General features: G+C 46.6%; 2 protein-coding genes across 4 annotated transcripts in view; both read left to right on the top strand.

The window, feature by feature from the left end:
* hecw2a (HECT, C2 and WW domain containing E3 ubiquitin protein ligase 2a) overlaps positions 1 to 14,243 on the top strand; it is a 27,449-nt gene extending 13,206 nt beyond the window's left edge. For both annotated transcript variants that reach the window (XM_076030552.1, XM_076030553.1), the window contains exons 15-29: positions 1,752 to 1,886; positions 2,844 to 2,946; positions 3,035 to 3,131; positions 3,353 to 3,436; positions 3,962 to 4,044; positions 4,517 to 4,637; positions 7,291 to 7,404; positions 7,534 to 7,686; positions 8,890 to 8,988; positions 10,100 to 10,229; positions 10,319 to 10,465; positions 11,245 to 11,359; positions 12,145 to 12,230; positions 12,435 to 12,547; positions 13,092 to 14,243. In XM_076030552.1, the coding sequence (XP_075886667.1) occupies positions 1,752 to 1,886; positions 2,844 to 2,946; positions 3,035 to 3,131; positions 3,353 to 3,436; positions 3,962 to 4,044; positions 4,517 to 4,637; positions 7,291 to 7,404; positions 7,534 to 7,686; positions 8,890 to 8,988; positions 10,100 to 10,229; positions 10,319 to 10,465; positions 11,245 to 11,359; positions 12,145 to 12,230; positions 12,435 to 12,547; positions 13,092 to 13,203 (1,692 nt within the window). In that variant the 3' untranslated portion in view covers positions 13,204 to 14,243. The remainder of the gene's footprint in view (positions 1 to 1,751; positions 1,887 to 2,843; positions 2,947 to 3,034; positions 3,132 to 3,352; positions 3,437 to 3,961; positions 4,045 to 4,516; positions 4,638 to 7,290; positions 7,405 to 7,533; positions 7,687 to 8,889; positions 8,989 to 10,099; positions 10,230 to 10,318; positions 10,466 to 11,244; positions 11,360 to 12,144; positions 12,231 to 12,434; positions 12,548 to 13,091) is intronic.
* stk17b (serine/threonine kinase 17b (apoptosis-inducing)) overlaps positions 1 to 25,000 on the top strand; it is a 54,696-nt gene that overhangs the window by 27,269 nt on the left and 2,427 nt on the right. Inside the window, exons 2-5 of one of the 2 annotated variants that reach the window (XM_076030565.1) lie at positions 17,369 to 17,557; positions 21,534 to 21,746; positions 23,216 to 23,354; positions 23,981 to 24,107. In XM_076030565.1, the coding sequence (XP_075886680.1) occupies positions 17,436 to 17,557; positions 21,534 to 21,746; positions 23,216 to 23,354; positions 23,981 to 24,107 (601 nt within the window). In that variant the 5' untranslated portion in view covers positions 17,369 to 17,435. Of the gene's footprint in view, positions 1 to 16,999; positions 17,558 to 21,533; positions 21,747 to 23,215; positions 23,355 to 23,980; positions 24,108 to 25,000 lie in introns of those variants that run through there. The other variant, XM_076030564.1, reaches the window with a different exon arrangement.

Below are 25,000 nucleotides of genomic sequence, written 5' to 3' on the forward strand. Positions count from 1 at the left end.
AGTCTGTCCATGCCTAGCCAAGCACTCGGAGACTGGAAAAGTCCCTCAATCTGTTTATGTTTTGGCTTGCTTCTTTGTTTCGATCAGGCCCGCGAGATGGTTTTGCGAAATATAAAATCTGCAATTTCTCAATGAAAGAAAGTGCTGTTCTTAATGTGTCCACTTGGTGTTGCAATATCGTTTCTGCTTCGCAAAACAAACTCAATACTGGGGCTGAGCAAATTGGCACAAGTACAGCCAGTCACGTCTCCTATTGGCTACCCTCATTGCCCCAGAACGTCTCCTATTGGCTACCCTTATTACCCCAAAATGTCTCTGAAGCTGATGCAGAGCAGTGTTGCCAACTTAGCGACTTTCTCCCCCCAAAAAGTCGCTATTCTCCCCATGGTGACTTTTTTTTTTTTTTTTTTTGTCAAAAGCGACTAGTGACAAATATAGCGACTTTTCTTGGTGTTATTACGTTGCTATCAAGTGCAAATGATCAATTATGCAAATTAGACGATGACGTCATTTGGCGACTTCTAGCGACTTTTAGGACAGCCAATAGCGACTTTCCTTACTGAGGAGTTGGCAACACTGGTGCAGAGTGCAGAGTGCTCAAAGAACACGAACGGAGTAAAACAAAGAAAACAACTGGAAGTTGTTCTTATTTTTACGTTATTATTACCATACCATGATTTTACCGGTCCGGCCCGCTTGGGAATAGATTTTCCTCTATGTGGCCAGTGAACCAAACTGAGTTTGACACCGCTGGTTTAGAAAGTGCCTTTATACTTCTGGAAATGAGTACTCGGTGATGCTACAAAGGGCGCTGATATCTTTCCCAGCTTGGTGACAACACCTCTGCCCAGGTGTTGACTCCGCCCTCTAAGACCGCCTCATTTTTCATTGTTCCCCCACTGTTTCCTTCCAAACAGCCCAACGAATGTTACATTTCAGAAGGAAGCAGGAGGGTGGAAACAACAGGGCATGCAGTTCCCTGAAGATCTGTACAGATAGTTAACCACATGAGGCTGCAAGATGAAAAATTAACCACAATTATAACGTCTTGATTTAAGATTGGACAAGATCGTTTTGAATTGGACAAAATAGACGCAGCTAACATCGTCAGGATGCAGTGTGATAACATAGTGCTGACGGCTTAAGGGCCAGAGTACGGGTGAATGGAAGGGACAGGTGGCGTGCGGTTAAAGTGCCATTTAAAAAAAAAAAGAAGAAAATAGTGCGTCGTATTTGCAGATTTTGAAGAAGAAACAGCAACATCAAGTGGTTACATTTTAGATTGCAGTGACTTGCCAGTGAGCTTGAACCTGGATACCTCGTTTATGTATTTGTTTATTTGAAGACGTGAGCAGGAACAGCCTGATTGTCCACACCAAGCTTCCTTATATATGGTAGTGTAAGATGGCAGCTAACTGAAAGCAACACCCTTGTCTATGTATATTCCTATGTATATACAGTATATGAGAAACATTCTAAGGGTCGGAAAACCACATCAATTTTATTATACTTTTTACCAAAAAGAAAAAAAAAATCATTAATCAAGTCAAATATTACACATTGGACCTTTAATATCATCACGATTAAAGCGTTGATGCTGAAACCCGGTAGGGGAAATGTACAGAAGGTGGGACCTTCAGCCGTCCGACCGGTTGCAATTGCTGCTCGGCCGTCTTCATGTCAGCCGAGCTCACGCTGTTTTTTTTTTGTTGTTTTTTTTCCCCCCTTCCCTCCTCCGTTTCGACCCTCAGCCTTTCTTCGTGGATCACAACTGTCGATCCACGACCTTCATCGACCCGCGGTTGCCCCTCCAGAGTTCCCGCTCCACCGGGCTGCTGGCCCACCGCCAACACCTGAGCCGCCAGCGCAGTCACAGCGCCGGGGAGGTGAGAGCCCAGTGGCCACTGACACCAGTCAAAGTGTTGGTTTCAACTGCGGCGGAATCTTTTTACCGTATCGCCTGGTCCTAAAGCTCAACGTGAGAAGAACGGACGAGCGTGATTTAGTTGTTATCCCTTTAGATATCCACAAGGGGTCCTCGTGGGCGTTAGGCTCTTTTTGTTGCAGCAGGGGGCGTTCGTTAATCAGGTGAAAGTCATTGGTTTGAGGTCGGTCTCCTCTTAGCAAACAGGTGTCATGAGGCAGGAGAGCTCACTCCGATGAGTTTGAGAGCTTGCTAGAGCGTCGGAAACCTGTAACATTACCCGACCTCTTGCTGCTCCCACCTAAACTGGGACCGGCTTTGCTTGGATATTAGTGTTGTGGCCGTTATTCACTGTCTCACTTACGAAGGAGGGTGGGGAATCAATGGCACCTCAGGCGTTCTGAGTGTTAACAGCAGAGTTTGGAAGTAACACAGTTCAAATTCTTCTTTCATGTATCTTTCGCTACTTACCAAGCCTTTTTATTTATTTCATAAGAGGAGGAATAGATGATCACTTTGTCACATTCAAAACAGGCCAATTAGGTGTCTTCACTCTCTGTCCAATTAACGAGAAAATGCTGTCCAGTTCTCATCAAATGTTTCGGCTAGTAGCTATTTTTCCTACCTCCTGGCCTTCTTTCCTTCCTTCCTTCCTTCCTTCCACTCTCAAATGAAGCCGACTGGTCCCCCAATATCAACACAGGCCAAATCAGAGAGGGGTTCAAAGAATCCCTTTTTGTATTATTTGTTTTTACTCTCACACGTGTCAAGCAGCCGCAGTGCAGATGCGCGTCTCAAACCAGATGCACCACAAAGATCGTGTTGCGCTGCGAACACACCAGATTCAGATGTGAGCACCAGGTGGACCTGCATCAGAACCAGGATGCGACCTGAACCATAGTGCCTCCTCCTGTCACAGGTGGTGGACGACTCCCGCCAGGCCAACCCGCCCGTCATGCCCCGCCCCTCCAGCACCTTCAGTGGCTCCAGTCGGAGCCAGTACCAGGACGTGGTGCCCGTCGGTGAGTGTTGCAGCGTGCATCACGGCAATTGGTTGCAAAACACGTTGGACGGCCCTCTTGAAAAAAGGCTCTCTTGTCCTCACCCCAGCATACAACGACAAGATCGTGGCCTTCCTGCGGCAGCCCAACATCATGGATATCCTGCAGGAGCGGCAGCCGGAGCTGGCCAGGAACCACTCGCTCAAGTGTGTCCTGCTTCCCCCCCTTCCCCCCACACACACCCTTTCCCATAACTGGCCCCTCCCATTCCCTTCCCTGCCTTGCTTCCATTGTCATCATCATCATCATCATCGTCAGTCACCCTGAGCGCACAGTTAACCTTTAGTCCTGATGGATCGACTCGCTTTACCCCCCTGCTGCGTGTGTGTGTGTGTGTGTGTGTGCGTGTGTGTGTGCGTGCGTGCAGAGAGAAGTTGCAGTTTATTCGCAGTGAGGGAGTCACCGGGCTGGCCCGCCTCTCCAGCGACGCTGACCTCGTCATGCTGTTGAGGTAATCCCTCTTCTGCATCTGTGTGTGTGTATGTGTGTGGTTGTGTGGTTGTGTGGTTGTGTGTGTGTGTGTTAGATTCATAGCAGTCATGACATGAATAAATAATTCCTATTTTTCATTTTTGAATAACAGATCGAGGCATTTCCTGCATGGCATCAACTTAAATTTCATGCAACTTTGGGACGCATTTTGAATTCCTAAATCAAATGGTTTTCGAGCCCTTTGAGAAAAAAAGTCTAGTGCAGTGCAAAGTGCTAAACAGTTTGGCCATTGGAACAAAAGCAGAAATGGAATGAAAACAGGCTTGAAATCCTCCACCAAGCTGAGTCCAGTAACGATAAATGGATTCTGTGATATTCGATTTCACACTCAACTAAAGATGATTCGTCAGATAACAGTCAATTTTATGTTAATGATTGTTATTAATCATGTATTATATTCATCATTTAATTTAATTCACCTCCCCCGAAGTTTAAGAGTGTTGTGCAGCTAACACAGCCCTCTGTGTCTGATTCTGCTTGGCAGCCTCTTTGAGGAGGAGGTGATGTCCTACGTTCCTCCGCTGCTCCACCCCAGCCACTGCCTCTCCTCCCCTCAGAGCTCCCCTGGTGAGTCTCCGTCTGGCCGATTCCCTGCACCAGGCAGTCAGTCAGGGCTTTATGAGCGCCATGCACTTTTTTTTTCCTCTCGACGTTATTAAATTCTTTGTTATTAAACCCCGAGCCTCCTTGGTGAGTTCGAGGGAGTCGCGGAACAAGAAGGATCAGCTTTATTTGTGTCCGCCGCAGGTCGATGTCAATGCAGAGTGTAAATGAACTGACATATAGGGGCTGCGGACGGGGCACCGCTCAACTACGGCCACAATGGAACTAAATCTCTGAACCGTCCACAAAACTGTAACTGCAGATAATTAGAAGTGATGTCCACTAAAAATCATGGCGCTGTATCTTAGATAACGTGGAAACCTTGATGTGTTATATATACGTATGTTATATGTCGTACAGGAACTATTTTCTTTCTTTCTTTCTTTCTTTCTTTCTTTCTTAATTTCTTTCTTTCTTTCTTTCTCCCGTCTGTCAGGCACCCAGCGAGCCAACGCCCGAGCTCCTGCTCCTTACAAACGAGACTTTGAGGCCAAACTGAGAAACTTCTATCGAAAGCTGGAGTCCAAGGGTTACGGTCAGGGCCCTGGAAAGGTCAAGTAAGTCATGAGAGATATTATGTCTGTGTTGTCAAATTTAGTGTTGATTTATGATTAAGCTTTAAGGATTTAGGCATAACCTGACAAAGCGAATGGAATAATTTGCATAGAAAATGTTTGAATAGCCCACTGGATGAACCCTCAGTCCACTCCAAGGGGGTGGATTGGCGGCGTTGGGGGAATGCCGGCTGTCTTTTGGTGTCGATGGATACACTTCTCAGACCTGCTTAGCTGGTTTGAGTTGTGCAATTTGATAATTGCTCTGGCACAAGGGGCCTGCCATGTCAATCGGTCTTTTGCCATAGTTCAAGGTCCCCGAGTTTGATGGCCGTGAGCTTCAGGAGATCTTTTGTAAAGTCCGTATAGCGCCTCTTTGGTCCGCCAGCTACATTCATGCTGGTGGAGTTTGTGCCGTTCAGGGTCTCCGTGCGCTGGACCCTGTCCTCCCAAGACAGGCCGAGGATTTTCTGAAGCTCTCCAGGTTCTTGATGTGCCGAGTCGACTGTATGGTGTCCATGTCCATGTTTGAGTTGTCACACATTCTGCATTATAGACGGTGACCTTGGTGCCAATTGCGATTCTCCAAAACCTTGCTGCGCAGTTGTTCAAAGGCAGCTGAGGCTTTGTTTGGGTGTGGATTTCAGTGTCGATGTGTGATGAATTGCAACTTGACTTCAGTTTTCTGGGTGTTGAACTGAAGACGTCCTTCCAGTCCTGTGGGAGGAGGTAACCTCCATGTTTGAAGACCTCCTCAGGTATCCCATCGGATCCAGCACTTTAGTTGTTCTTCAAGCTTTTGATGGCTTGGCATGTTTCAGAGTGCTGTGGTGGAGTTGATCCAGAATGTTTGCATCAACAGGGTTTGCATGGTTGAGGAGAGTCTTAAAGGGATTTGCCCTGCGGCTGAGGATCTCATGATGGTCCTTAAGAGTGGATCCATCAACTGATCAGACAGGGGATATTGCCCGCTTCCTAGGGCCGTGTAGGGTTTTGATGGCATTATAAAAGCCCTGGGTGTTGTTGCAGTCTGCAAGACCCTGGAGCTCTTGTGCTTTCTGCACCCACAGGTGTCCTCCATGCTGCGAAGGGCTCCCTGGGTCTCTACTTTTGTGGACGCAAAAGTGTCTTTCAGGGTGGAAGAGGCCGGGCAAGACAGGAGAGCTTCATGTACTTGATCTTTTGAGTGAAGACGCGACTGTATTTCAACCAAGTTGGAATCAAACCAGTCTTGGTGACGCTTCCTTGTGTGACCAAGTGCTTCTGAGACTGCGGTTTAAATTGCGCGACACAGAGTTGACCAGTTATTGCAGTCCTTGGTGATTGTGTTGACGTTCCTTGCAAGGAGCCGCGTGAGGTGGTGGGACTGTTCAGAGCTGCGCAGTTGAATCTTATGGTATGGGCTGTTATGGGCAATGGTGTTGAATGTTCATGCGGAGTTTGGATCTGACCATGAGATGGTCGGTTGAACACTCGGCTCCACACATGACTCAGGTGGTAAGTACATCCTGTCTGTTCTCTTGATGGACAATTAGGGTGTGTTTCCACTAGCTCTACACGGTTGGTGCCAGTCCTACTCGGTACGGTACAGCTTGGTAGGGATGCGCTTCCACTGGCTTGGTTACTACCTGAGCGTATTAGACAAGAATATCTGCACAACTTAAGTCCACACAAAGCACAAAACAGGAAAAGCTTGATTCAATCGGTGTTAACACGCTAGTAGTGTTAAAATCGCTATAAGGAGCAAAACTTAAGAGGCAGAGCTAGCGCAAAGGAAGGGATTAAGGTGAGGGTGTGGGTGCGCAACAACACTCCCACCAACTTCACTTCATCAGGTTAACCTCCAGTGGCATGGGGAACCCATGACGACCTTCACCTGGCTGAAGTTGCAGGAGACTGCCAGTGGTCCGGTCTGTTGGACCCCTCCTATGCCTGTCCCCAGGTGCAGATTTGACTTCAGGGTTTACTCCCCTAGCCACTGCACCCCACCGGGTTCACCCACGTGGCAGTGGGGCAGTGGAGAGATGGTGGGGCCCACTGCTGCCCAGCGATCCCATCCCTTTCAGCCTGGAGTCGCAGGACTCCAGTTACCAGTGTGTTGCCGTGTGGAGGCAAGGTGAGGGGTCTTGGTGAAGGAGCCACCAAGCCCTAACCCTAGCTAACCCTAACCCTAACCCTATGTACTGATCTTGGAAGACTTACTCACTTGGCTTCCTTTACCCAAGGGAAGGGTTGATCAGCGGCAGGTACTGAGGGAGGGAAGTCACATCCATCTCTACATGCAACGGCCCGTCCGCTTGCTGCACTTGCACCCTGCGGACGGGCCCGCTAACACACACACACACACACACAGTTGTTGTTTGGTCTATCTTGGCTGAATTCCCACGTGTAATACTGTCCTGCTGTTGGAAATCACCAGATGCACCAAATGTGGATTAATCCTCGGGCGAAAATTGTCCAAGACAAACACGCAGATCTTCTCGTCATCAGTATAGATGACCTAAAAATGTCGATCAATCCTCTGCAGGAGCTGCTGTTCTGGGCTGACGCAGAGACAGGACATTTGGAAATTGGACAACCGCGGTTTCTTTTAACAAAGTCAGCGCTTCATGTTTTGTCACGCCGTCTCCTGTGTGTGTGTTTGTCCAACATGCAGGCTCATCATACGCAGGGACCACTTGCTGGAGGATGCCTTCAACCAGATCATGTGCTACTCCCGCAAGGACCTGCAGAGGAGCAAACTCTATGTCAGCTTTGTGGGCGAGGACGGGTGAGCGGGTGTCTTCAGTCGGTGCACATGCCAACAGCTTGATTTGGCATATTGCTCGTACCTCAAATGCACAAGAGTACTAAGAGTATAGCAGGTTAAATCTCCCCGCGGTGCCTCTGATGTGTGCAGGCTGGACTACAGCGGACCCTCCAGAGAGTTCTTCTTCCTGGTGTCCAGAGAGCTCTTCAACCCTTACTACGGCCTGTTTGAATACTCGGCCAATGACACTTACACTGTCCAGATCAGCCCCATGTCTGCCTTCGTGGACAACCACCATGAATGGTGAGGCAGCGCACACGTTGTCAAAGGTCCAGTGTGAAAAACGTGCCTTGATTTATGATTTTCATATTGGTAGAAACTTAATATACCAACAAATACAATATAATAAAAGTGTATTCTTTTGTTTTCCTACCCTTAGAATGGTTTGCGCGCACACACACACACACACACACACACACACACACACACACACACACACACACACATATAAATATAAATTTAAGAATATACATAGACAAGGGTCTTGCTCCCACTTACCTGCCATCTTGCGGCACCATTGTTTAAAAAAAGTGGAGTATTTAATGAAGTCTACATGATAGTCCGTCTCGTACTTAGGGCGGGCCGGCGGGCTTCCTTAAATACTGCTCTTCCTTAAAAACTTTACACATTGGATTGTTTACAGTATCGCTGCAGCATCCCAAGTTCACAGTTGCCGGAAGCTGCTGATGATGTTGCAGCAATCAAACCCGTTGACCGGTTTGATTAAAGGAAGAACAATTGAATTTTTTTACTGGCTCTGATAGAATGTTTTTTATTTGGGATGCACCAATGCCGATACAATTTTGTTGAATGTGTGTTTGTACTGCAGTGAAACTTGTTTTAGAAAAACATGCTGAGGAATGTTGTTCAAATGACACATCATCTGTGGAAAAATAAAAACAAATCAAAGTAATTCTGTAATGTGTAGTGGCCTTTTTAAGTAATCGGTATTGGTGAGTACCGAAGTGCAAATATTCGTACGCTACTGGTTCTGTAAACAAGTGGTATCGGTGCATCCCCTGACTTTACATAAACAAGTGTAATCAAGTAATGAATACCATGAATAGAATGCATGAATGGAATGAAATGTTTTGAGGTTTTTCACACGGTTGCATCCCTCCCGCACAGGCACAGATAAATGCATATTCCAAGTTGGAGAAATGTCTCCTTTTTTACATGGAAATCCCCTCAGCAACCTACAACCTTCAGTAGATTTAGAAGCCTTTTTTTTTTTTTGGTTTGAGGAATGTTATCTAGATCCTGACAGTCAACATGAAGCTGACTCTTTACAAGCCCTCTGCATCTGAAGGATTTCCGATCTGTGGGAAGCAGGTTTTGATGTTACTTCTCCGTCTGCTGCTCGCAGACTCTCTTTGATCTCATGTGATTGGATGTCTATCCTGACTCTCCGGTCGTCCGGCTGTACATATCCTGCGTTCTGTCCAGGTTTCGCTTCAGCGGACGCATCTTGGGCCTGGCGCTGGTCCACCAGTACCTGCTGGACGCCTTCTTCACCCGGCCGTTCTACAAGGGCCTCCTGCGCATGTGAGTATAGAGGGCGGAGAGCTCAGGCTCAGGAGTGTTTCTCACTGTCCCCGGCCCCGTTGGTCATTGTTTTATAGCTTTGTTCAAAGAACCTCAGGACCCGGCAGGACATCTGCACTGACAGCCGCTACGTGTCTGGACTGGATTTAGATCTTCCTTTCAAAGAGACAGAGGTTTTTTCTACCTTCTACATGTTTCGTCAGCATGTCCGCCTTCCTCAGAGATATAAAGCCATTCAAAATTGAAGACGGAATGAACACAATTGCTCCAATAATTTGGACTGTTTCATAAAATGTTTGCCTCTTTGTCAAGATGTCTATTTTTGAGATTGTTTTCTTTTGTAGAGCTTTCCATGGAAGGCAAAAGGGGTACATGTGAAGACAGTAACATATAAAGTCACATTCAGAGTATAGATTAAAATGATAAAATGGCTTTAAGATGTCGAAACTGCAGGTGTTTTCAGAGTTTAAGTTACAGAAATAACGGAAGGAAAGTTTCGATCACAACCTCTCCGTGGCCTGTAATCGTGAGCGCTCATCAGTAGCCAGAGGTTGAATACACAAGCTCAACCCATTTAGCCCCGTGTTTACGGCCAGCTGCCAAAATGCTGGGCTTCAGCCTCCTGCCAACCTTGATGCTTTGTTGTGCTTCCCACGTTTGGAGGAGGACACAAACAAGGCGAGGCCAGAGGTCAGAGCACCTGGCCGTCGATGCTGTCACCAACCTGAGAGAGGTATAACTATATACTGCCTTTTGTAATGTTACAAAGGGGTCATTTCTGTGATTGAGTGTTTTTTGCGCACTCTTTCTGAGAAATGAAGTGAGCAAATGAGGATGAACCTCTTCTCATTTCTGGGAGTTCACTCAGATGATGTTAGCAAGACATAAAGTCTTACTCGTGCTTTTATTATCCCTGTCGTCCCCTTGTGCACATGTGATAAATCACGGCTGGCCTTAGAAAACGCTGTGTCACAGTGTTTTCAAATCTGGTGGTTAACCTTTAACCTCCTCCTCACATCCCGCGATCCGTGTTGTATGACTGCGGTGCCCTGTCGATACGACGCTGACCTCCCGTCTGACCCCCCCACCACCCTCACCCCTTCCGCTGCAGCCCGTGCGATCTGAGCGACCTGGAGTTCCTGGACGAGGAGTTCCACCAGAGCCTGCAGTGGATGAAGGACAACGACATCGAGGACATGCTGGACCTCACCTTCACCGTCAACGAGGAGGTCTTTGGGCAGGTGGGTGGTCACCTCCGATGGGAATGAATCCAGTGGTGAGACGCTGCGGTGAGTTTTCTCATCGTGCGTGCGGCCTCCCCTCACGACAGATCACAGAGCGGGAGCTAAAGCCGGGCGGGGCCGGTATCCCCGTGTCTGAGAAGAACAAGAAGGAGTACATTGAGCGGATGGTCAAGTGGCGCATCGAGAGAGGAGTCGCCCAGCAGACCGAGAGCCTGGTCCGAGGCTTCTACGAGGTACGGGAGCCAAGTGCTGAGGTGCTGATGTGCGCCATGATATGTGTCCAGAATGGCCCAGAGAACCCCCACCTCCCCAACATCTCCCTCTCAAACGCTCTTCTCATCAGTGATGCTGGAGTAATAGTTTTTTTTTTGAAAAAGACAACCAAAACAAGTAACGCATTTTGAAATATTTAGCGGTGGGCTTATATTTAACCTTGCCTCTTTCTCAGACTTGACCTGATGTGCCAGATGAGACATTTTTTAATGAATTGGATATGATTTATTTTACCACTTGGGGGGGGGGGGGGGAAAGGTCATGGGCAAAAATTGGAAGATGATTTGACAATTTCTCAGGTTGGAGGCTACACTAATGCCTCTGACCAGCTGCTACAGCATGTTCAACTGTATTTCACCTACTGTGTCCGAAACCAGTCGGCGTAGAGAGACGCCAGTTCTGTCGCTAATTCCGTTCTTTGATCTTCTTTTAATGGTCCAGTTCCTTGCTAATCTCCCAGCAGCAGCCAGACTCCAGGTCGCTTCTCTGCCTTTCCTTCCGTCTTTTCACTTAGACTGCATAGGAGCCTGATTGGCTTGCTGGCACTAAGATGATTGAAAGTGGTTTAGATGGAGGCTTCTCAAGATGGAATGAGAACATTTCGACTCAAAATCTCATCTATTCAGCTGCACCAGACTACAGGTTATTTAGATCCAGTCAATCTGAGAAGGAGAGAGGTCCGACCTGTGTGTGTGTGTGTGTGTGTGTGTGTGTGTGTGTGTGTGTGTGTGTTTTTCAGGTGGTGGATGTGAGGCTGGTGTCTGTGTTCGACGCACGGGAGCTGGAGCTGGTGATCGCAGGCACGGCCGAGATCGACCTGGCCGACTGGAGGAACAACACCGAGTACAGAGGAGGTGCGTGGAGCTGCAGAGGCCACAGCGTGATGTGACTGTGGGGTTTGTTTCAGATGGAAAAACCACATCATACGCCCTCTGCTGGATGTGAGAGGAATAAACCCAGATCACGTTCTCCTGGAAGGTGGTGGTAGCCAGTCAGTTTCAAAGTCCACCAAATAGGAAATATAAACAAAGGGATTTTCTTGACATATACATATGAATATATTGAATCAACATTGTGTACAGAACAGCCACTTGGGATCTGCTTCAAATTTATTATAAAATTAGCCTCAAATGGCTAATTATTCTGATTCTAATTACACATGTGTTCTATTCTACGAGCACTTTTCCAAATGGCTCATTCAATTGTAGATATTTGGGTTTTTTTTAAGTCTAGAATACGGAAACATGAAGTTATACTTCAGTGAATTCTAAAAAAAGGCATTCAAGCAATGCATTGCATCATAATAGTATAAACTTTGCATTGTTGTGGCTATTTAATTATGTTAGAATGGAATGCATCTGCAGCAGAGCCTGCAAAGGTTGGGGAGTTGGGGGGGGGGGGGTGTTTGAAGCGTCGATGAGAGATCACTTTAAGAGGCTTTTATAGACAAGGTTGACATTCAGCCTCAGACTCAACTTGAAGCTCGTTTAATAGACAAATCGACTGAGAGCAATGTGAGGCCATTAAACATTGAACAGCAGGGGACCATTCAAGACAAAACCAGGTCGTTGTTCTGTCCTGTCCGTCATCAGCATTGTCTTCAGCATCATCTCCTCCCCTCCACTCTCCCCCTCTTCAGGCTATCATGACAACCACATAGTGATCCGCTGGTTCTGGGCTGCTGTGGAGAGGTTCAACAACGAGCAACGGCTCAGACTGCTGCAGGTAATACGGCATGTTGGAGGGGAACGCGTTGCATGCACAATGACCCCGTGTGGAGCCCCGGGTGTACTGCAGCGCAACGATGCACAACAAAACGAAAAGACGTCAATTACTTTTGGGAACGTGTTGTGGACCGTTGTTTAAAATGTACATTTTTTTTTTTATGATTTTAGCTTTATTTCTTTTTTGTCTCTTTCCTCCCTTCAGTTTGTGACCGGCACCTCCAGTATTCCTTACGAGGGATTCGCCTCTTTACGGGGCAGTAATGGACCCCGCAGGTTCTGTGTGGAGAAGTGGGGGAAAATAACCTCGTTACCCAGGTGACTTTATAAACATAGTCTTCAATAAAATGTTTTAAAATGCTGTTGGATTCATTTGTCAGGTCTGTCTTGTAAGGAGCTCCTGGACAATATTTAGAAAGGGAAGGACAGTTCATTTCTTTTGCTGGTTGAGCTAGTTCTGATCTTAACTCTGATACTGTAGCATCAAAGCTAGTTTCTTTAGCAGCAGCTATGCTTTCTTTCTCTTCATCTTCTGCGGATTTTAAGGGCCCCCGACCACGGTCCCACCCACAGTCACAACGAAAGAGGCACCGATTGGTTCCTTAATGCGTAGAGCGCCTGCAATACACCAGAATAGAGCTTTTCACAACGAATGTGTGAAATTTCAGACTTAAAATCTTAGCAATCCAACCGCGTTTACACAATGAGCTAACTGTAGCAGTTGTTTCTGAATGTGTTTAATTGATGTATATTCTCGGTCAGTGAGGTTCAGAAAAGTATCTACATTGGGGTTGTCTAAAAGGCAGTTTTTACATTTCTGAATAACCTCCTTGGTAATTCTTTTCCACCCATTTCTCCACAGGGCTCACACTTGCTTTAACCGCCTGGACCTCCCGCCCTACCCGTCCTTCTCCATGCTCTACGAGAAGCTGGTGACAGCGGTGGAGGAGACGAGCACGTTTGGCTTGGAGTGACCTCATTGCGGACGACACCAGCGGAATGGAGTGGAGCGTCAGGACGTTCTGGCTCTTTCCTCGCCACAAATGAAAACTAATATCCTCAAAAACAAACAAAAAAAAAGGCAACTAACCTCCACACCCCGGCCCCAGCTTTGGCTCAACCACTCAGCACCTCCTCTTGACCCCTCTGCATCCTCGCTCGACTGCAGACGGACAAACAAATGCCTAACGGAAGAAAGACAGCTCATCGGAGCAGCTGTACAGAACAGTTTTCTCATTTTCATTATGTCATTCGCTCACTGAGCCACATGTGCGCTTTATATCCTCAGTTTAATGGCCTTGTTTACTGGATTTCTAGCACCTCCTCCTCCTTCTCCACCTCCTCTTTAGAGACAGCTGCTCAGAAACCAATAAGCTCCCTGTCCTCAATCATTGGACCTCGAAACTGTGTCCTTTCTGCACTGGGGCAGACTCGGAAGATTTTTTTTTTTTTTTTTATTATTGCCATTTTTTTTCTTTTTTAAATGGTGAAAACCAATGTTTCCCCAAAGAATTTATCCTTGTAGTCTCCACGCTGGGTTTAAAACCCAGATTTTTGGCTGGTCTTCATTGCCTGTCGTAGGGCCAGGGGGACACGTTAGGGTGCACAAATGCACACAGTGATACAGTATATTACCACATACACACACACACACACAAACCTAGGCTGAAAATGCAGATGTTTTCCACAGTTTTGGTTCCCTCTTACGCCGGATAGTGTCTGTCGACGGCGTTGCCATGAAAACGAGAAGGCAGGTGCAAGTTAGGACTGTTAGCTTCGATGCTACATGGCGACAGACACGCGTCAGAGGCACCACCGAACATATGAGACTTGCATAGCGTTAGCCTGGAAGGCTGCGGATTGCACCTTCCGACTGAAGTGCTGGGTTTCACTGTGTCAAACGGTTCTACACACAAAGACTGTTGGGGACAAAGGTATATTTTTTTGCTCATGAGCATGACCCATAGCGTCCTGCCACCCTGTGAAAGTGATGAATGTAACTTCAAAAACAAAAGAGACTGAATGTATGAACCTCAGGCCCCGGGCCCTGTCGGGGGACCGAGGTGGCCAGCAGCTTGGTAGGAGGATGCGCATCGATGAAACAGTTGCTTGAGGAGGGGCGTCTCTCTCGGGGGCGCCAGTTGAGGTGCAGCGGTGGACGTCTTCTCAGTGCCTCTCTCAAGATAGAAAAGTTCTATTTTTTAGGCTGAAATCCGACCAGACCCGTGTCTCCAAAAAGTGGAATTAGTGACGAGAAAAAGGGGGAAATTTTGCAAATTGGCCAAAACGACATTAGGGGGCATTAGTGTGTGCTAAAGACAGCCGCTAAAGACACGAGCAGATGTTGCTGATATTTGTTTTGTCAGCCGCAAACCACGGTGACGATGCCTTGTCAAGGCCTGCTTTGGTTGATCTTTAGGTCGGATGAGAACTGTTGTCTCGCAGCAGCAGCTACGACAAGATGGAGCAAAGCAAGAGAAGCATGTGACAAAAGATTTGTCAAAATCCAGAGCGGTCACTTTTCAGTATCCCACACGTTTTTTCGTACATGCACACAAAACACCCGTCCACACACACACATATACACACAAACACGTTTTCTATGGGGTGCATGCACGATTACACCTACTGTACAAAGTCCTGTCGGAGCAAGACTATAAAGGCTGGGATTGGCCGAAAGGTTGACCCTTGTATCCCAGAGCCCGCCCCCTCCTCTCCTTCCTCCCACCACCTCAGTAACTGCATGCGGGACCTCCTCTGGACGGCTCCGTGAGCTGCACCGGGGCGGGACTCCTCCTCCTCCTCGAACCCCTAGGTGGCGTTGTGTTTTTAGCTCGATATTTGCATGCTGAAATAGTGCAACACACTTGTCCTTACTAAGCTTTTTTTGCATGAGGATACGACTATCCATTCAGAAATGTAAAAAAATCGAAAAGAAAAAAAAAAAAACGGGGGGTGACAGAGCTGGTTTACTTGTGTCACTGGGGGGGCATGCGGCCTTATGCTCACCTGATGCTGTTCCACCTGAGGGAGGGTGGGCGGATGGACAGGTAATGTTTGCTTCAGCCACTTTTGTTTTGTCGCTCTTGCAATGGACAACATGTGAATGCAAGTGGTTTGTATTTGGTCGTGAGGGCGAGTGTCTCGGCAGCATGCTTGGGTTAAAAAAAATAACAAAAACAAAAAAAAAAATCAGCCATGCGTGTCTGCCTATCTTAGTAATAACAGGCCGGTGGGTTGAGTTTGGTGGTGCAATAGGGCTGTTTTTTTTTGTTTTTTTTGATTTTGTGAAACATGAGAGCACATTTATGTGTTACCATGTGTGCAGTCCTGTTTGTCTCTTTGTATATAAATGTATATGTATGTGCGTCCTGCTGTGTGTACAAATATATACATATATATATAAAAATATATATATGTATATATATTTTGCACCAAATGTACCAAAGGTTTCGGGGCTTGCAAAGTCAAACCATTACGCCTGCTCTATCTCCTTCCTTCTATTTCGGTCTGAAAAAAAAAAAAAAAAAACCCACATCCTGGCTCCCAGAGCATCACCACCTGTTTGCTGGAGGCGCTGGTTTCAACAGCTTCACGTTTAGGTCCGTTTGTCGTGTTTCACAACGAGGCTCTACTGCTGCAGACAGGAGATTGATTGACTGTGTCACGTCCAAAATGAAGACAAGTTTGCACCTCTCTTATTTCGCTCCTGGTAAATTCCGAACAGGACCTGTCTCCAGTTTCCAGATTTCCACTCTATGCAAAGCTCCTGTATGTCTGTCTCCCATTTCATCACAACCCTCCCACCCCTCCATGATTGTAATAAAAGAACAAATGGCTAATTTGGATCAATGACAGATGAGCTTTATTTGATTTTGTTTTTTCTTCAAGTGTTTTGTGCAAATATAAAACATATAAAACACTCTCATTTTAAGGAGCAATGACCTCTTTGAGTTTTCAGAATATATTTATTAAAACAAAATAGGAAAGAAAATAAGTCCAGACAAAGACTGAAAATAAAACACGTACATGATAGCAAATTTATCTCCCACCAAGTTGTGTAAATGATTTAATTCTGACCAAAAAAAAAAGTTGAATTGCAGGAATAAAAAAAAATAAAAAAAGTAATCCAAACAAAGTGTGACTTAACAAGGATTCTATTTTTATTCATCTTGTACATTTTCTTATTCTGCATGCTACCTTAAAATAATCACTCTCCTATTACAGACGTTTATCTTCATTTATTGCCTTAAGTGGTATAAATGTCAAATAAAAAAAATAAAACAAATGACATGAAAGTAAGAAACGCGCATGTTTCTGTGACCGTTTTCTCTCATTCAAGCCCTCTTCTCAATCAAATATATTCCATGTGTTCACACTGCTTTGAAATAAACCAATGAATGCCTCACTCACACTTAATAAAAAATAAAAAAATTGTAATAATAATTTAGCATTTCTTTAATCTTCTTTAATTGACGTCCTAGTTTTGCGCGACCTAAAACTATTTGTTTACCATGTGTTGTAACCTCAGGAACTTGTAAAATTCCTCCGTGACTACAGTCACATCCATCCATAGTTATTGTCCGCTGACGACAACCGGTCGCGGAGTGAATGTTTACCGGATTCAATCACGCCTATAAATTGAACTCACGTTACAGGACGCACCCCCAAACCCCCCCCCCCCTTTTTCCCCCTTTTTTTTTTCTTCTCTCTCTCTTCCTTATTTCAAATGAATGAAGTGTCTGCGCATGCGCCATCTAGTGACGTGTCGGCAAAGTGTCAAACTGAAGGATGGGGGGGGGGAAAGAAAGACCGACAACTCTCAGAGCAAACTTCACGACACCAGCGAGGAGTCCCCCGTAGCGGCGCAGTGGATACTTACTTCCTCCGAGGGACTACCGAGTAACTTTAGACTTTAGGGGCGAACAATTGAACAGCCGGACCTGAGAAAATCCATTTAAAGGGGATTCAAAGCCGCGTCTTTGGCCGCCGAGCTAACTTTGACCGTTGAGCTAACTGTCACCCAGACAAGCTAACAGTAACACTAAGATGTAACAGACCTAAGCGTTAGCCGGACACTTAGGTTAGCGATTGTTGTGGGTTTTTTTTTTCCCACCACCACCCCCCACACCCCCCAAGGCCGGTTAGCCGGGCCGGACGGTGACAGCGGGACTGCTTACCGGAGCGGGACACCGGGTGGTGGAAGATGTCTCGGAGGCGGCTGGACAGTCGCGGCGGACTCTCGGCGGGGCTGCTCGGCGAGCCCCAGACCCCGATCAGCACCGAGCCGCTGGAGAGCGTGTATGAAATCACCGGAGAGCTCGGAAGGTGCGTAGTAAAAAATAGTTTTGAGTGAGTTGAACATTGTTTCTTTTGTTGTGGTTTCTGGCTGAGAACTCGTCTGAGAACTAATATTCTTGTTGTGTCGGAATGGAACAAGAGAAGCGGCAGCCGGCCGGCCGGCTGGCCGGCGGGCTGGGAGACAATCGAGATAGGATAGGATAGGGTAGGAGTCCGTCATGTCACCGTGACTCCTGGCTCACATCGAAGCGGTTTAAAGATACGGTGTGAGGACGATGGACTAAAACATTTTGTTTTTAACCGAGCAGTGCTTTTCATGGTTCATGGTGTTTTCCGCTGGTGAAGTTTGGCTTTCACTTGCATGTTTGGCAGGGGCTTACGAGGGACTAGCCGCGACTTATTGTTGTTTGGGTGAAAGAGCCCCATTACAGACAAACTTCTCAAAAATAAAATAAAACAATAAAATAAAACGGGAAATATCAGCAGTACAAACAGGAAGTGCGGAAATTGTGTATATTTTTTCTCTCCTGAAGCGCAAAGGTCAACTCTAAGTGTCTGGGCTTTCTACGTGACGTCATTTTAACTATATGGAGGCTCATTACAGAAAAATGAAACCGTGATCTCCAAATTGTACAAAGAAAATTGTATATATTAAAAAAAAAAAAAAAAAAGAGTCAAAGTAGTAGACTTGTTCTGACACTGTTCTGGCCTCTCGGCTGAAAGATCAGCATTTCTCGTCAGTTTCTTTTTGTTTTCGCTTCTACCTCTGTTAGTAATACACTCTTCATGGCAGGATGGAGAGCTTGGAAACCTCCACTGAAATATAAATCACAAATGCTTCAGGCCATCCTTTTTCAATTTTGCATTTTCGTTCATCCCATTCTGTAAAACAGAGTGAACAGAGCAGAAGTGTTTCCATTCTTTTTGCCCAGCTTCGGCGAGGTTAAAGCCAAAACCTTGACGTTGTCTCAAACAATATCCTTACGTAATGCGCTGACACTCCAATCCCCTTAAACAAAGGATCTTCACGCGCTGCCGTGTTTGTGCAAGTTACACCCATTTTGACTCAGGAGGGGAAAGTGGACGCTGGCGCTCCGAGGGACGGCCAAATAAATAATTGCAGCGTATCTGAAAATGTCTTCAGCCGGGCCGAGGCGGAAAAGCCGCCCGTCGTCGTCCACGTGAGTCTGGAGTGCAGCTCGAGTGTTTTAATGATTAAGTCTGGCCGCTGCTGGACTCTGGACCGTGAACACACACACACACACACACACACACACACACACTGGTATTGGGAGACTGGGCCTCAACACGGGCCACTTCCCCTGTGTGTTTTGCGCCCTGGGCGTCGCCTTGGTTACTACACTTTGAGGTGTGTTTGCGGCGATGATTTGTCATGCGGGTCGACGGTGACGATGGCCAGAGAAACGGGAAGCTGGCAGGAGACGAGCACATGTGGAAACCAGAGACTGCGGAAGGAAGAAGCGACTGCGGCCGGTTCTCTTCTTCTCGTGCTGCTGTGTTGGAGCAGGAAAACTTTGTACTTTGCAAATGTTTTTTTTCTCGCCCCTTAGGAGTTTGTTGTGGATTGGTTTTTAGTTCTGAGGAGCGGTGGTAAACTCTTAGAAATCATTAAGCCTTCATAATTGGACAAATGCCATCCTGACTGTTTCACTCTCAAACTACTAATAAATATTCCACAACATCTTATCAGCTCTATTATCAGTTTCAGAAGGAAAGAAAGAGCTCTGTTAAGACATGGCTGTATTGTGTAAAGCCGACCTGGGCCGTGATGTAATGACGCGACGCCCATTTACTTCAGAGGCAATTTACTGCATAAAGCTCCCATTAACCACTCTGTCAGTGGCGTCCTCGGTAATGTCGCGACAAAGCCGTCATCTCAGTAAACGGCAGAAATTCGTCAGAAGGTTTGGTTTCAACGAGAACAGAATAGAATAGAATAGCATAGAGCACCTTTAGATTAGCACGATGACAGCAACAAAAGTAGCGCAAAGAGAAGGAAAAATGATATTAATTAAAAAGAAATGGCAACAAAATATTTACAGAGTAAGCAGGAAAAACATTAATGGGCATTAACGTGCCCGCATTTGCTCATTTGTTCACCAAAGCGCTTTAATCTGAAAGGATGAGCTGAAGAACTTTGAACGTGTCTGAACAAACTTCTTTGCAATGTTGTACGTTTGCCTGTTTTTGTATCGGGTGTTTGCGTAACAAATAGGCTTCGCTCATTGCAAAACCCAGTTGGGTCTTCTGCTCCCATATCAAAAACAAGCGCGCTTCTAAAAAGCAAAGGGCTGAGTGAGCGCCATTGTTCTATTCTTCCAGTCGCGTCCTTCAGAGGCTGCCGTTCTCTTAACGCACTTATTTTTAGACCTGTTTTTTTTGTTTATTTTCTTTTGTGTATCACTGAGGCCTTGTGTCGACGGGCTTCCACGAATTGAAGCAAGTTTCGGACGAATGTGAAAGTGTGCGCGCGTTTCTAGATGTGTTGCTGCTCTGTTTTTTAAAGCGAGGTTGAAGCAGGTCCATTTTCACACTCGTTGATGAAGTGGTTGCTCCTGAGCGGCGGCTCACTGCTGCTCTGCTGCTCAGCGTCCAGGCATCAGAAGGCAACCCCGGTGGTCATCACGCTGCTTGCAGGGGATGTTCTGGCGCTAGGGGTGTGTCCCACACACATTGTTTTGGTCCTGACCCGATCCAGTCTCTTTTTTTCTTTTTCTTACCTTGAATAAACTGAATCCATTGCATTCAGACTTTTCTCTTGGTGCCTTGCAAAATGAATTGGATTGTCTGCTTCAACGATCAATCCATGCTTTGCTTTTCCTCACCGTTTTGCTTGTGCTACAAATTGAAGAACACAGTGGGCAAACTATATAGAACATATAAATGAAATAATAAATAATGATGTAAAATTCTGCTTGTAAAGCCAAGTACGTTCATTTTCAAAGTGCAAAGTCGGAGCTCGGTGAAGTCATTCTTTGCTCAGTAAATACAGTGTAGACTTTGTCTAGTTGGAGTGTGTACGCAACACAACCAAGGCTTGCCACCCCAGTGTCAACCACCGCATGTTTTATGTCACGTGCATTATCGCGCAATAATACCTGGACTCGCTGTTTTTGCATTTCGCTGCCGGTCTGCAATCGTCTTCCAATTCGTCAATTTTGAACGCAGATCGGCCAATCACTGATCTAATAAAATATGCTAAATCGGGATGGATCGGATCGGGATATCCCTAACTGGCACCAATACCGGGGTTGATACCATGACACCGACACCAGTTGTATATGTACGTATTTGAAAATTTTGTTCAATTTGTGATGCTGAGGATTGTTGTTCAAATAACACAACATATGTGGGAAAAAGTCAAGTAATTCCATCATGTGTAATGGCCTTATTAAGTACTCAGTATTGGTATTGGTGAGTACCAAAATAGTAATTAAAAAGGTGGTATCAGTGCATCCCTAGTTGTTTGTAAGATTTGCCCCCTATAAAATTAAAAATCTGTTCCCAAATATTGTGAGCACAACATAACACACAATCTGGCAAAGGTCAAAGTCTTAAACTTAGTGGCACACCAATACCACTTTTTTTTGTACGAGTAGAGTACAAGCACTTGTATTTCAATACTCATCAATACTAAGTAGTTGATAAGGCCATTACACATTGTAGAATTACTTTGTCATTACGTGTTATTTGAACAACTTTCCTCAGCATGTTTTTCTTGAACAAGTTTCACTGGCGTACAAAACAAGCATATATAACTGGTGTCGGTGTTATGGTATCGACACGTATTTCATAAATGCGAGTAGAGTACTCAACCCCAGTATTGGTACCGATATCAGTATCGGGTATCGGTGCATCCCTGTCTAAAACATGCACTGTATTTCTTGGCATGAATCATCTCTGTACATTTTGAAGGGTTTCCTTTCCTGAAGGCTAAACGACGTCTCGCTGTGCATCTGTCTGTCTGTCCTCTTTGCCGCAGGGGGAAGTTTGCTGTGGTCAAGCGATGTGTGGAGAAGGCCACGGGCAAGGTCTTCGCCGCCAAGTTCCTGCGGAAGCGGCGGCGGGGTCGCGACTGCCGGGCGGAGGTCACCCACGAGATGGCCGTGCTGGAGGCGACCCGCAATAACATGCGTGTGGTCAACCTGCACGCCGCCCACGAGACGGAGCACGACGTCGTCCTGGTGCTGGAATAGTGAGTGGACATGTAGCAGCAGCAGTAGTAAAAGCGGAAGCAGTAACTGTAACACCAGTAACAGCAGCAGCAGCAGTAACAATAGCAGCAGTAGAAGCAGTAACAGCAGCGGTAACAGCAGCAGCATTAACAGTAACAGCAGCAGCATTAACAGTAACAGCAGCAGCGGTAACAGTAACAGCATTAACAGTAACAGCAGCAGCATTAACAGTAACAGCAGCAGCAGTAACAGCAGCAGCATTAACAGTGACAGCAGCAGTAACAGTAACGGCAGCAGTAACAGCAGCAGCATTAACAGTAACATCATTAACAGTAACAGCTGTAACAGCATTAACAGTAACAGCAACAGTAACAGCATTAACAGCAACAGCAGCAGCAGTCACAGTAACAGCAGCAGCAGCAATAGCAGCGGTAAAAGCAGCAACAGCAGCAGCCGTGGGGGGAAGAAGCATCAATGTGCCATAACGTGATCTAAACCTGTTAAACCCAATACAAGTTAGGAGATGAGTTGTTTTGCACCAGACAAGCGAAAACACGCCAGAGGGGCTGGGCGATCCCTTAATTAGCGGTGCCAAAAAAAACAGAATCCTTTTTTTATGCAATCTGGATTCCTCCCGACAGGTTTGTCGGGATTACTTGCGCTCGCCGCGAGACTCCTCCATTATATTTCCCCTTTGTGTCAACACTTCCTGAAGCTCAATGTGAGATGGAGCGCTCAAACGCTGGGTTACGTCATGTGTTTGGCCACAGCCACGGCGTGTTTGTCTGCGGGGGCATCTGATTTTCAAACTGCACCTCCGAGTGTTCACCCGCTGACGTAGACGCCTAAATCCTCGCTGAAAGCAAAAAAAAAACAAAAAACAACAACCCGCCTCGGCGAACCAGCTCTGCTGATCGGGCAGGGAGCGAGGGAGGGAGGGGCTCCGAGAGGAACCAATCAGGAGCCAAATCAGGAACCTGAAGGACCAGATTGCGAGAGATAGGATCGCGCTTCAGCACTGTGTGTAGACCAGGCATTGGCAAACTACGGCCCGGGGGCCGTATGCGGCCCGTTCCGACTTTTTAATCCGGCTCGCCAAACTTGAGCTAATGATATTAATAGTAAGTAAATCATAAATTAGCTGTATTTCATCGATTTCTTCAGTGTTTTAAGAGTCATTTCAGTGAGGAGCTAAATAGCGGGGGGGTTCAAAGACAGACATTTTGTTACACTTTGCTTTGGTTCATTTCCAATTGACATTAAAACACATTTTCTACATATCCCATGATTTCTTTTTTTTTTTTTTCCCCCCAATGAGGTGGGTCACCAAAACACTAACCTAACCTAACCTAAATGACTTCAACGTGCAGTCGGCTGTTTTTCAATGTGTGATGTGGACAAATGGGGAAAATACTGAGTCATTGCCAGTTTGAAAAAAAATTTAAAGTGTGTGTGTGTGTGTGTGTGTGTGTGTGTGTTTCCTTCCCAGTGCGGCAGGCGGAGAGATATTCGACCACTGTGTGAGCGACGAACTGCTGCCCGAAGCCCAGGTCACCCGTCTGATCAGACAGATGCTGGAGGGGATCCAACAGCTGCACCAGAGCAACCTGGTGCACCTTGACCTCAAGGTACACACACACACACACACACACACACACACACACACACACACACACACACACACACACACACACACACAGCCAGACAGAGCTGTGTGAGGCTGTGTTTTTACGTCTTTTTTTTACGAGTGGACCTGTTCCATGACACCCCCCCCCCCCCCCTGCTGCCATTCCGGCAGTGCCAGTTCAGAGCTCGAATTGTTTTAAAAAAAAAGAAAAAAGAAAAAAAAAATCCACCCTCACCCTAAAAGCCGTGAATGAGTAACTGCTCAGGGCAGACAGCACAAAAACCAGCGTCGGTACAGAGCGTCCTCTGGCCTGATAACGCGCTAACTCCATAATGACAGTGCTCCAACGGAGTCACATGACCGCCGTGTTTTCAGCGCTCGCACAGATATTCATGACACAACTGTAAACGCTGCTGCTGCTGCTGCTGCTGCTGCTGCTGTTGTCACTAAGCGCCCGTCGACGCACGCTGTTATTAAGTCGAGTCAGAGCTCAACTCCCATTTTCCAGCACCTCAGCATCTTTTCTTTTTTTTTTCTTTTCTCTCTCTCTCTTTTTTTTTTTTAATAACGGCACCCGCTCACCCCTCCGCTCCGCTCCTCTCACCTCTCCTCCCTCCCGCCCTGCAGCCGCAGAACATCCTCCTCACCAGCCTGTCTCCGCCGGGGGACATCAAGATCGTGGACTTCGGCCTGGCGCGCAGGCTCGGCGCCGTCGGAGAGCTGCGGGAGATCCTGGGCACGCCTGAATACGTGGGTAAGGTCGCTTTCATCATCCAGAGCAGGGCTGGTGCAAACCTTTTGACTCGTAGGTTCTAAAATGAGACAGAGGGGGGGCCCGGGGGCCGAAGCAGATCGATGGTGAAAAATGTATATATCAGAAAATGGAACAAAATGAATGATGAATTTCAGCTATTTCATGACGTACTTCATACTGCTGATATAATTTTCGGCGGGCCCGGATTAAACGGGCCGCATGTGGGCCCCCCCGGGCCGTAGTTTTCCCGCGCCTGATGCAGCGTCATGAAAAGCCTTGTGCGTGGGTGTTTAGGAATCTTATCAGCAGTGTTGAGGTTCTTTGGAAATCAGCAGTGAACCTGTAAATCGGGGACGCTCGTCACAGCAGCTGCGTTTCCGCGACAGTTTTGCTCCGAGTGAAGGCGACGCTTCTCCGATCTCGACAGAGCGCAATTGCGATGTGCGGGCGTTTCCATTGAATGGTTGTTTGTTTACGCTTGTTTGTGAAAAATATTCCGTCTCCTCCTCCGTCAAAACGTAACATTTTCACTTGACGTGAACTGGTCACGTGACCCCATACGTCACCGCCGCTGACGTGCAAATGCGAAAAATAGGGGTTCCCGTGACGACTTTGCGATTAAAAAAAACCACCTCACGAGAGCGTGAAAACTTTTTCGCGATATTTGAGAGGTTTTTCCAAGTTTAGGTGTTTCCATTGCCATTTTTTTTTAATTGCGATATTTCGGCAATTCGAGGGGTAATGGGAAGCGCAGCTGGTGAGAAAGGGGTGGAGCAAAGAGGACAAAGAGGACAAAACTTGTATCAAACCAGAGCTGGGTGTCAGCCAAATGCTGATCCACCTTAAGGAAGTAGAGCAACTCCTCTGTAATGGGAAAGCCAATGGGCCGGCGA

This window comes from Nelusetta ayraudi, unplaced genomic scaffold, assembly GCF_046127955.1.
Source record: "Nelusetta ayraudi isolate G7.1 ecotype Tasmania unplaced genomic scaffold, CSIRO-AGI_Nayr_v1 ptg000028l, whole genome shotgun sequence".
NCBI lineage: Eukaryota > Metazoa > Chordata > Actinopteri > Tetraodontiformes > Monacanthidae > Nelusetta > Nelusetta ayraudi.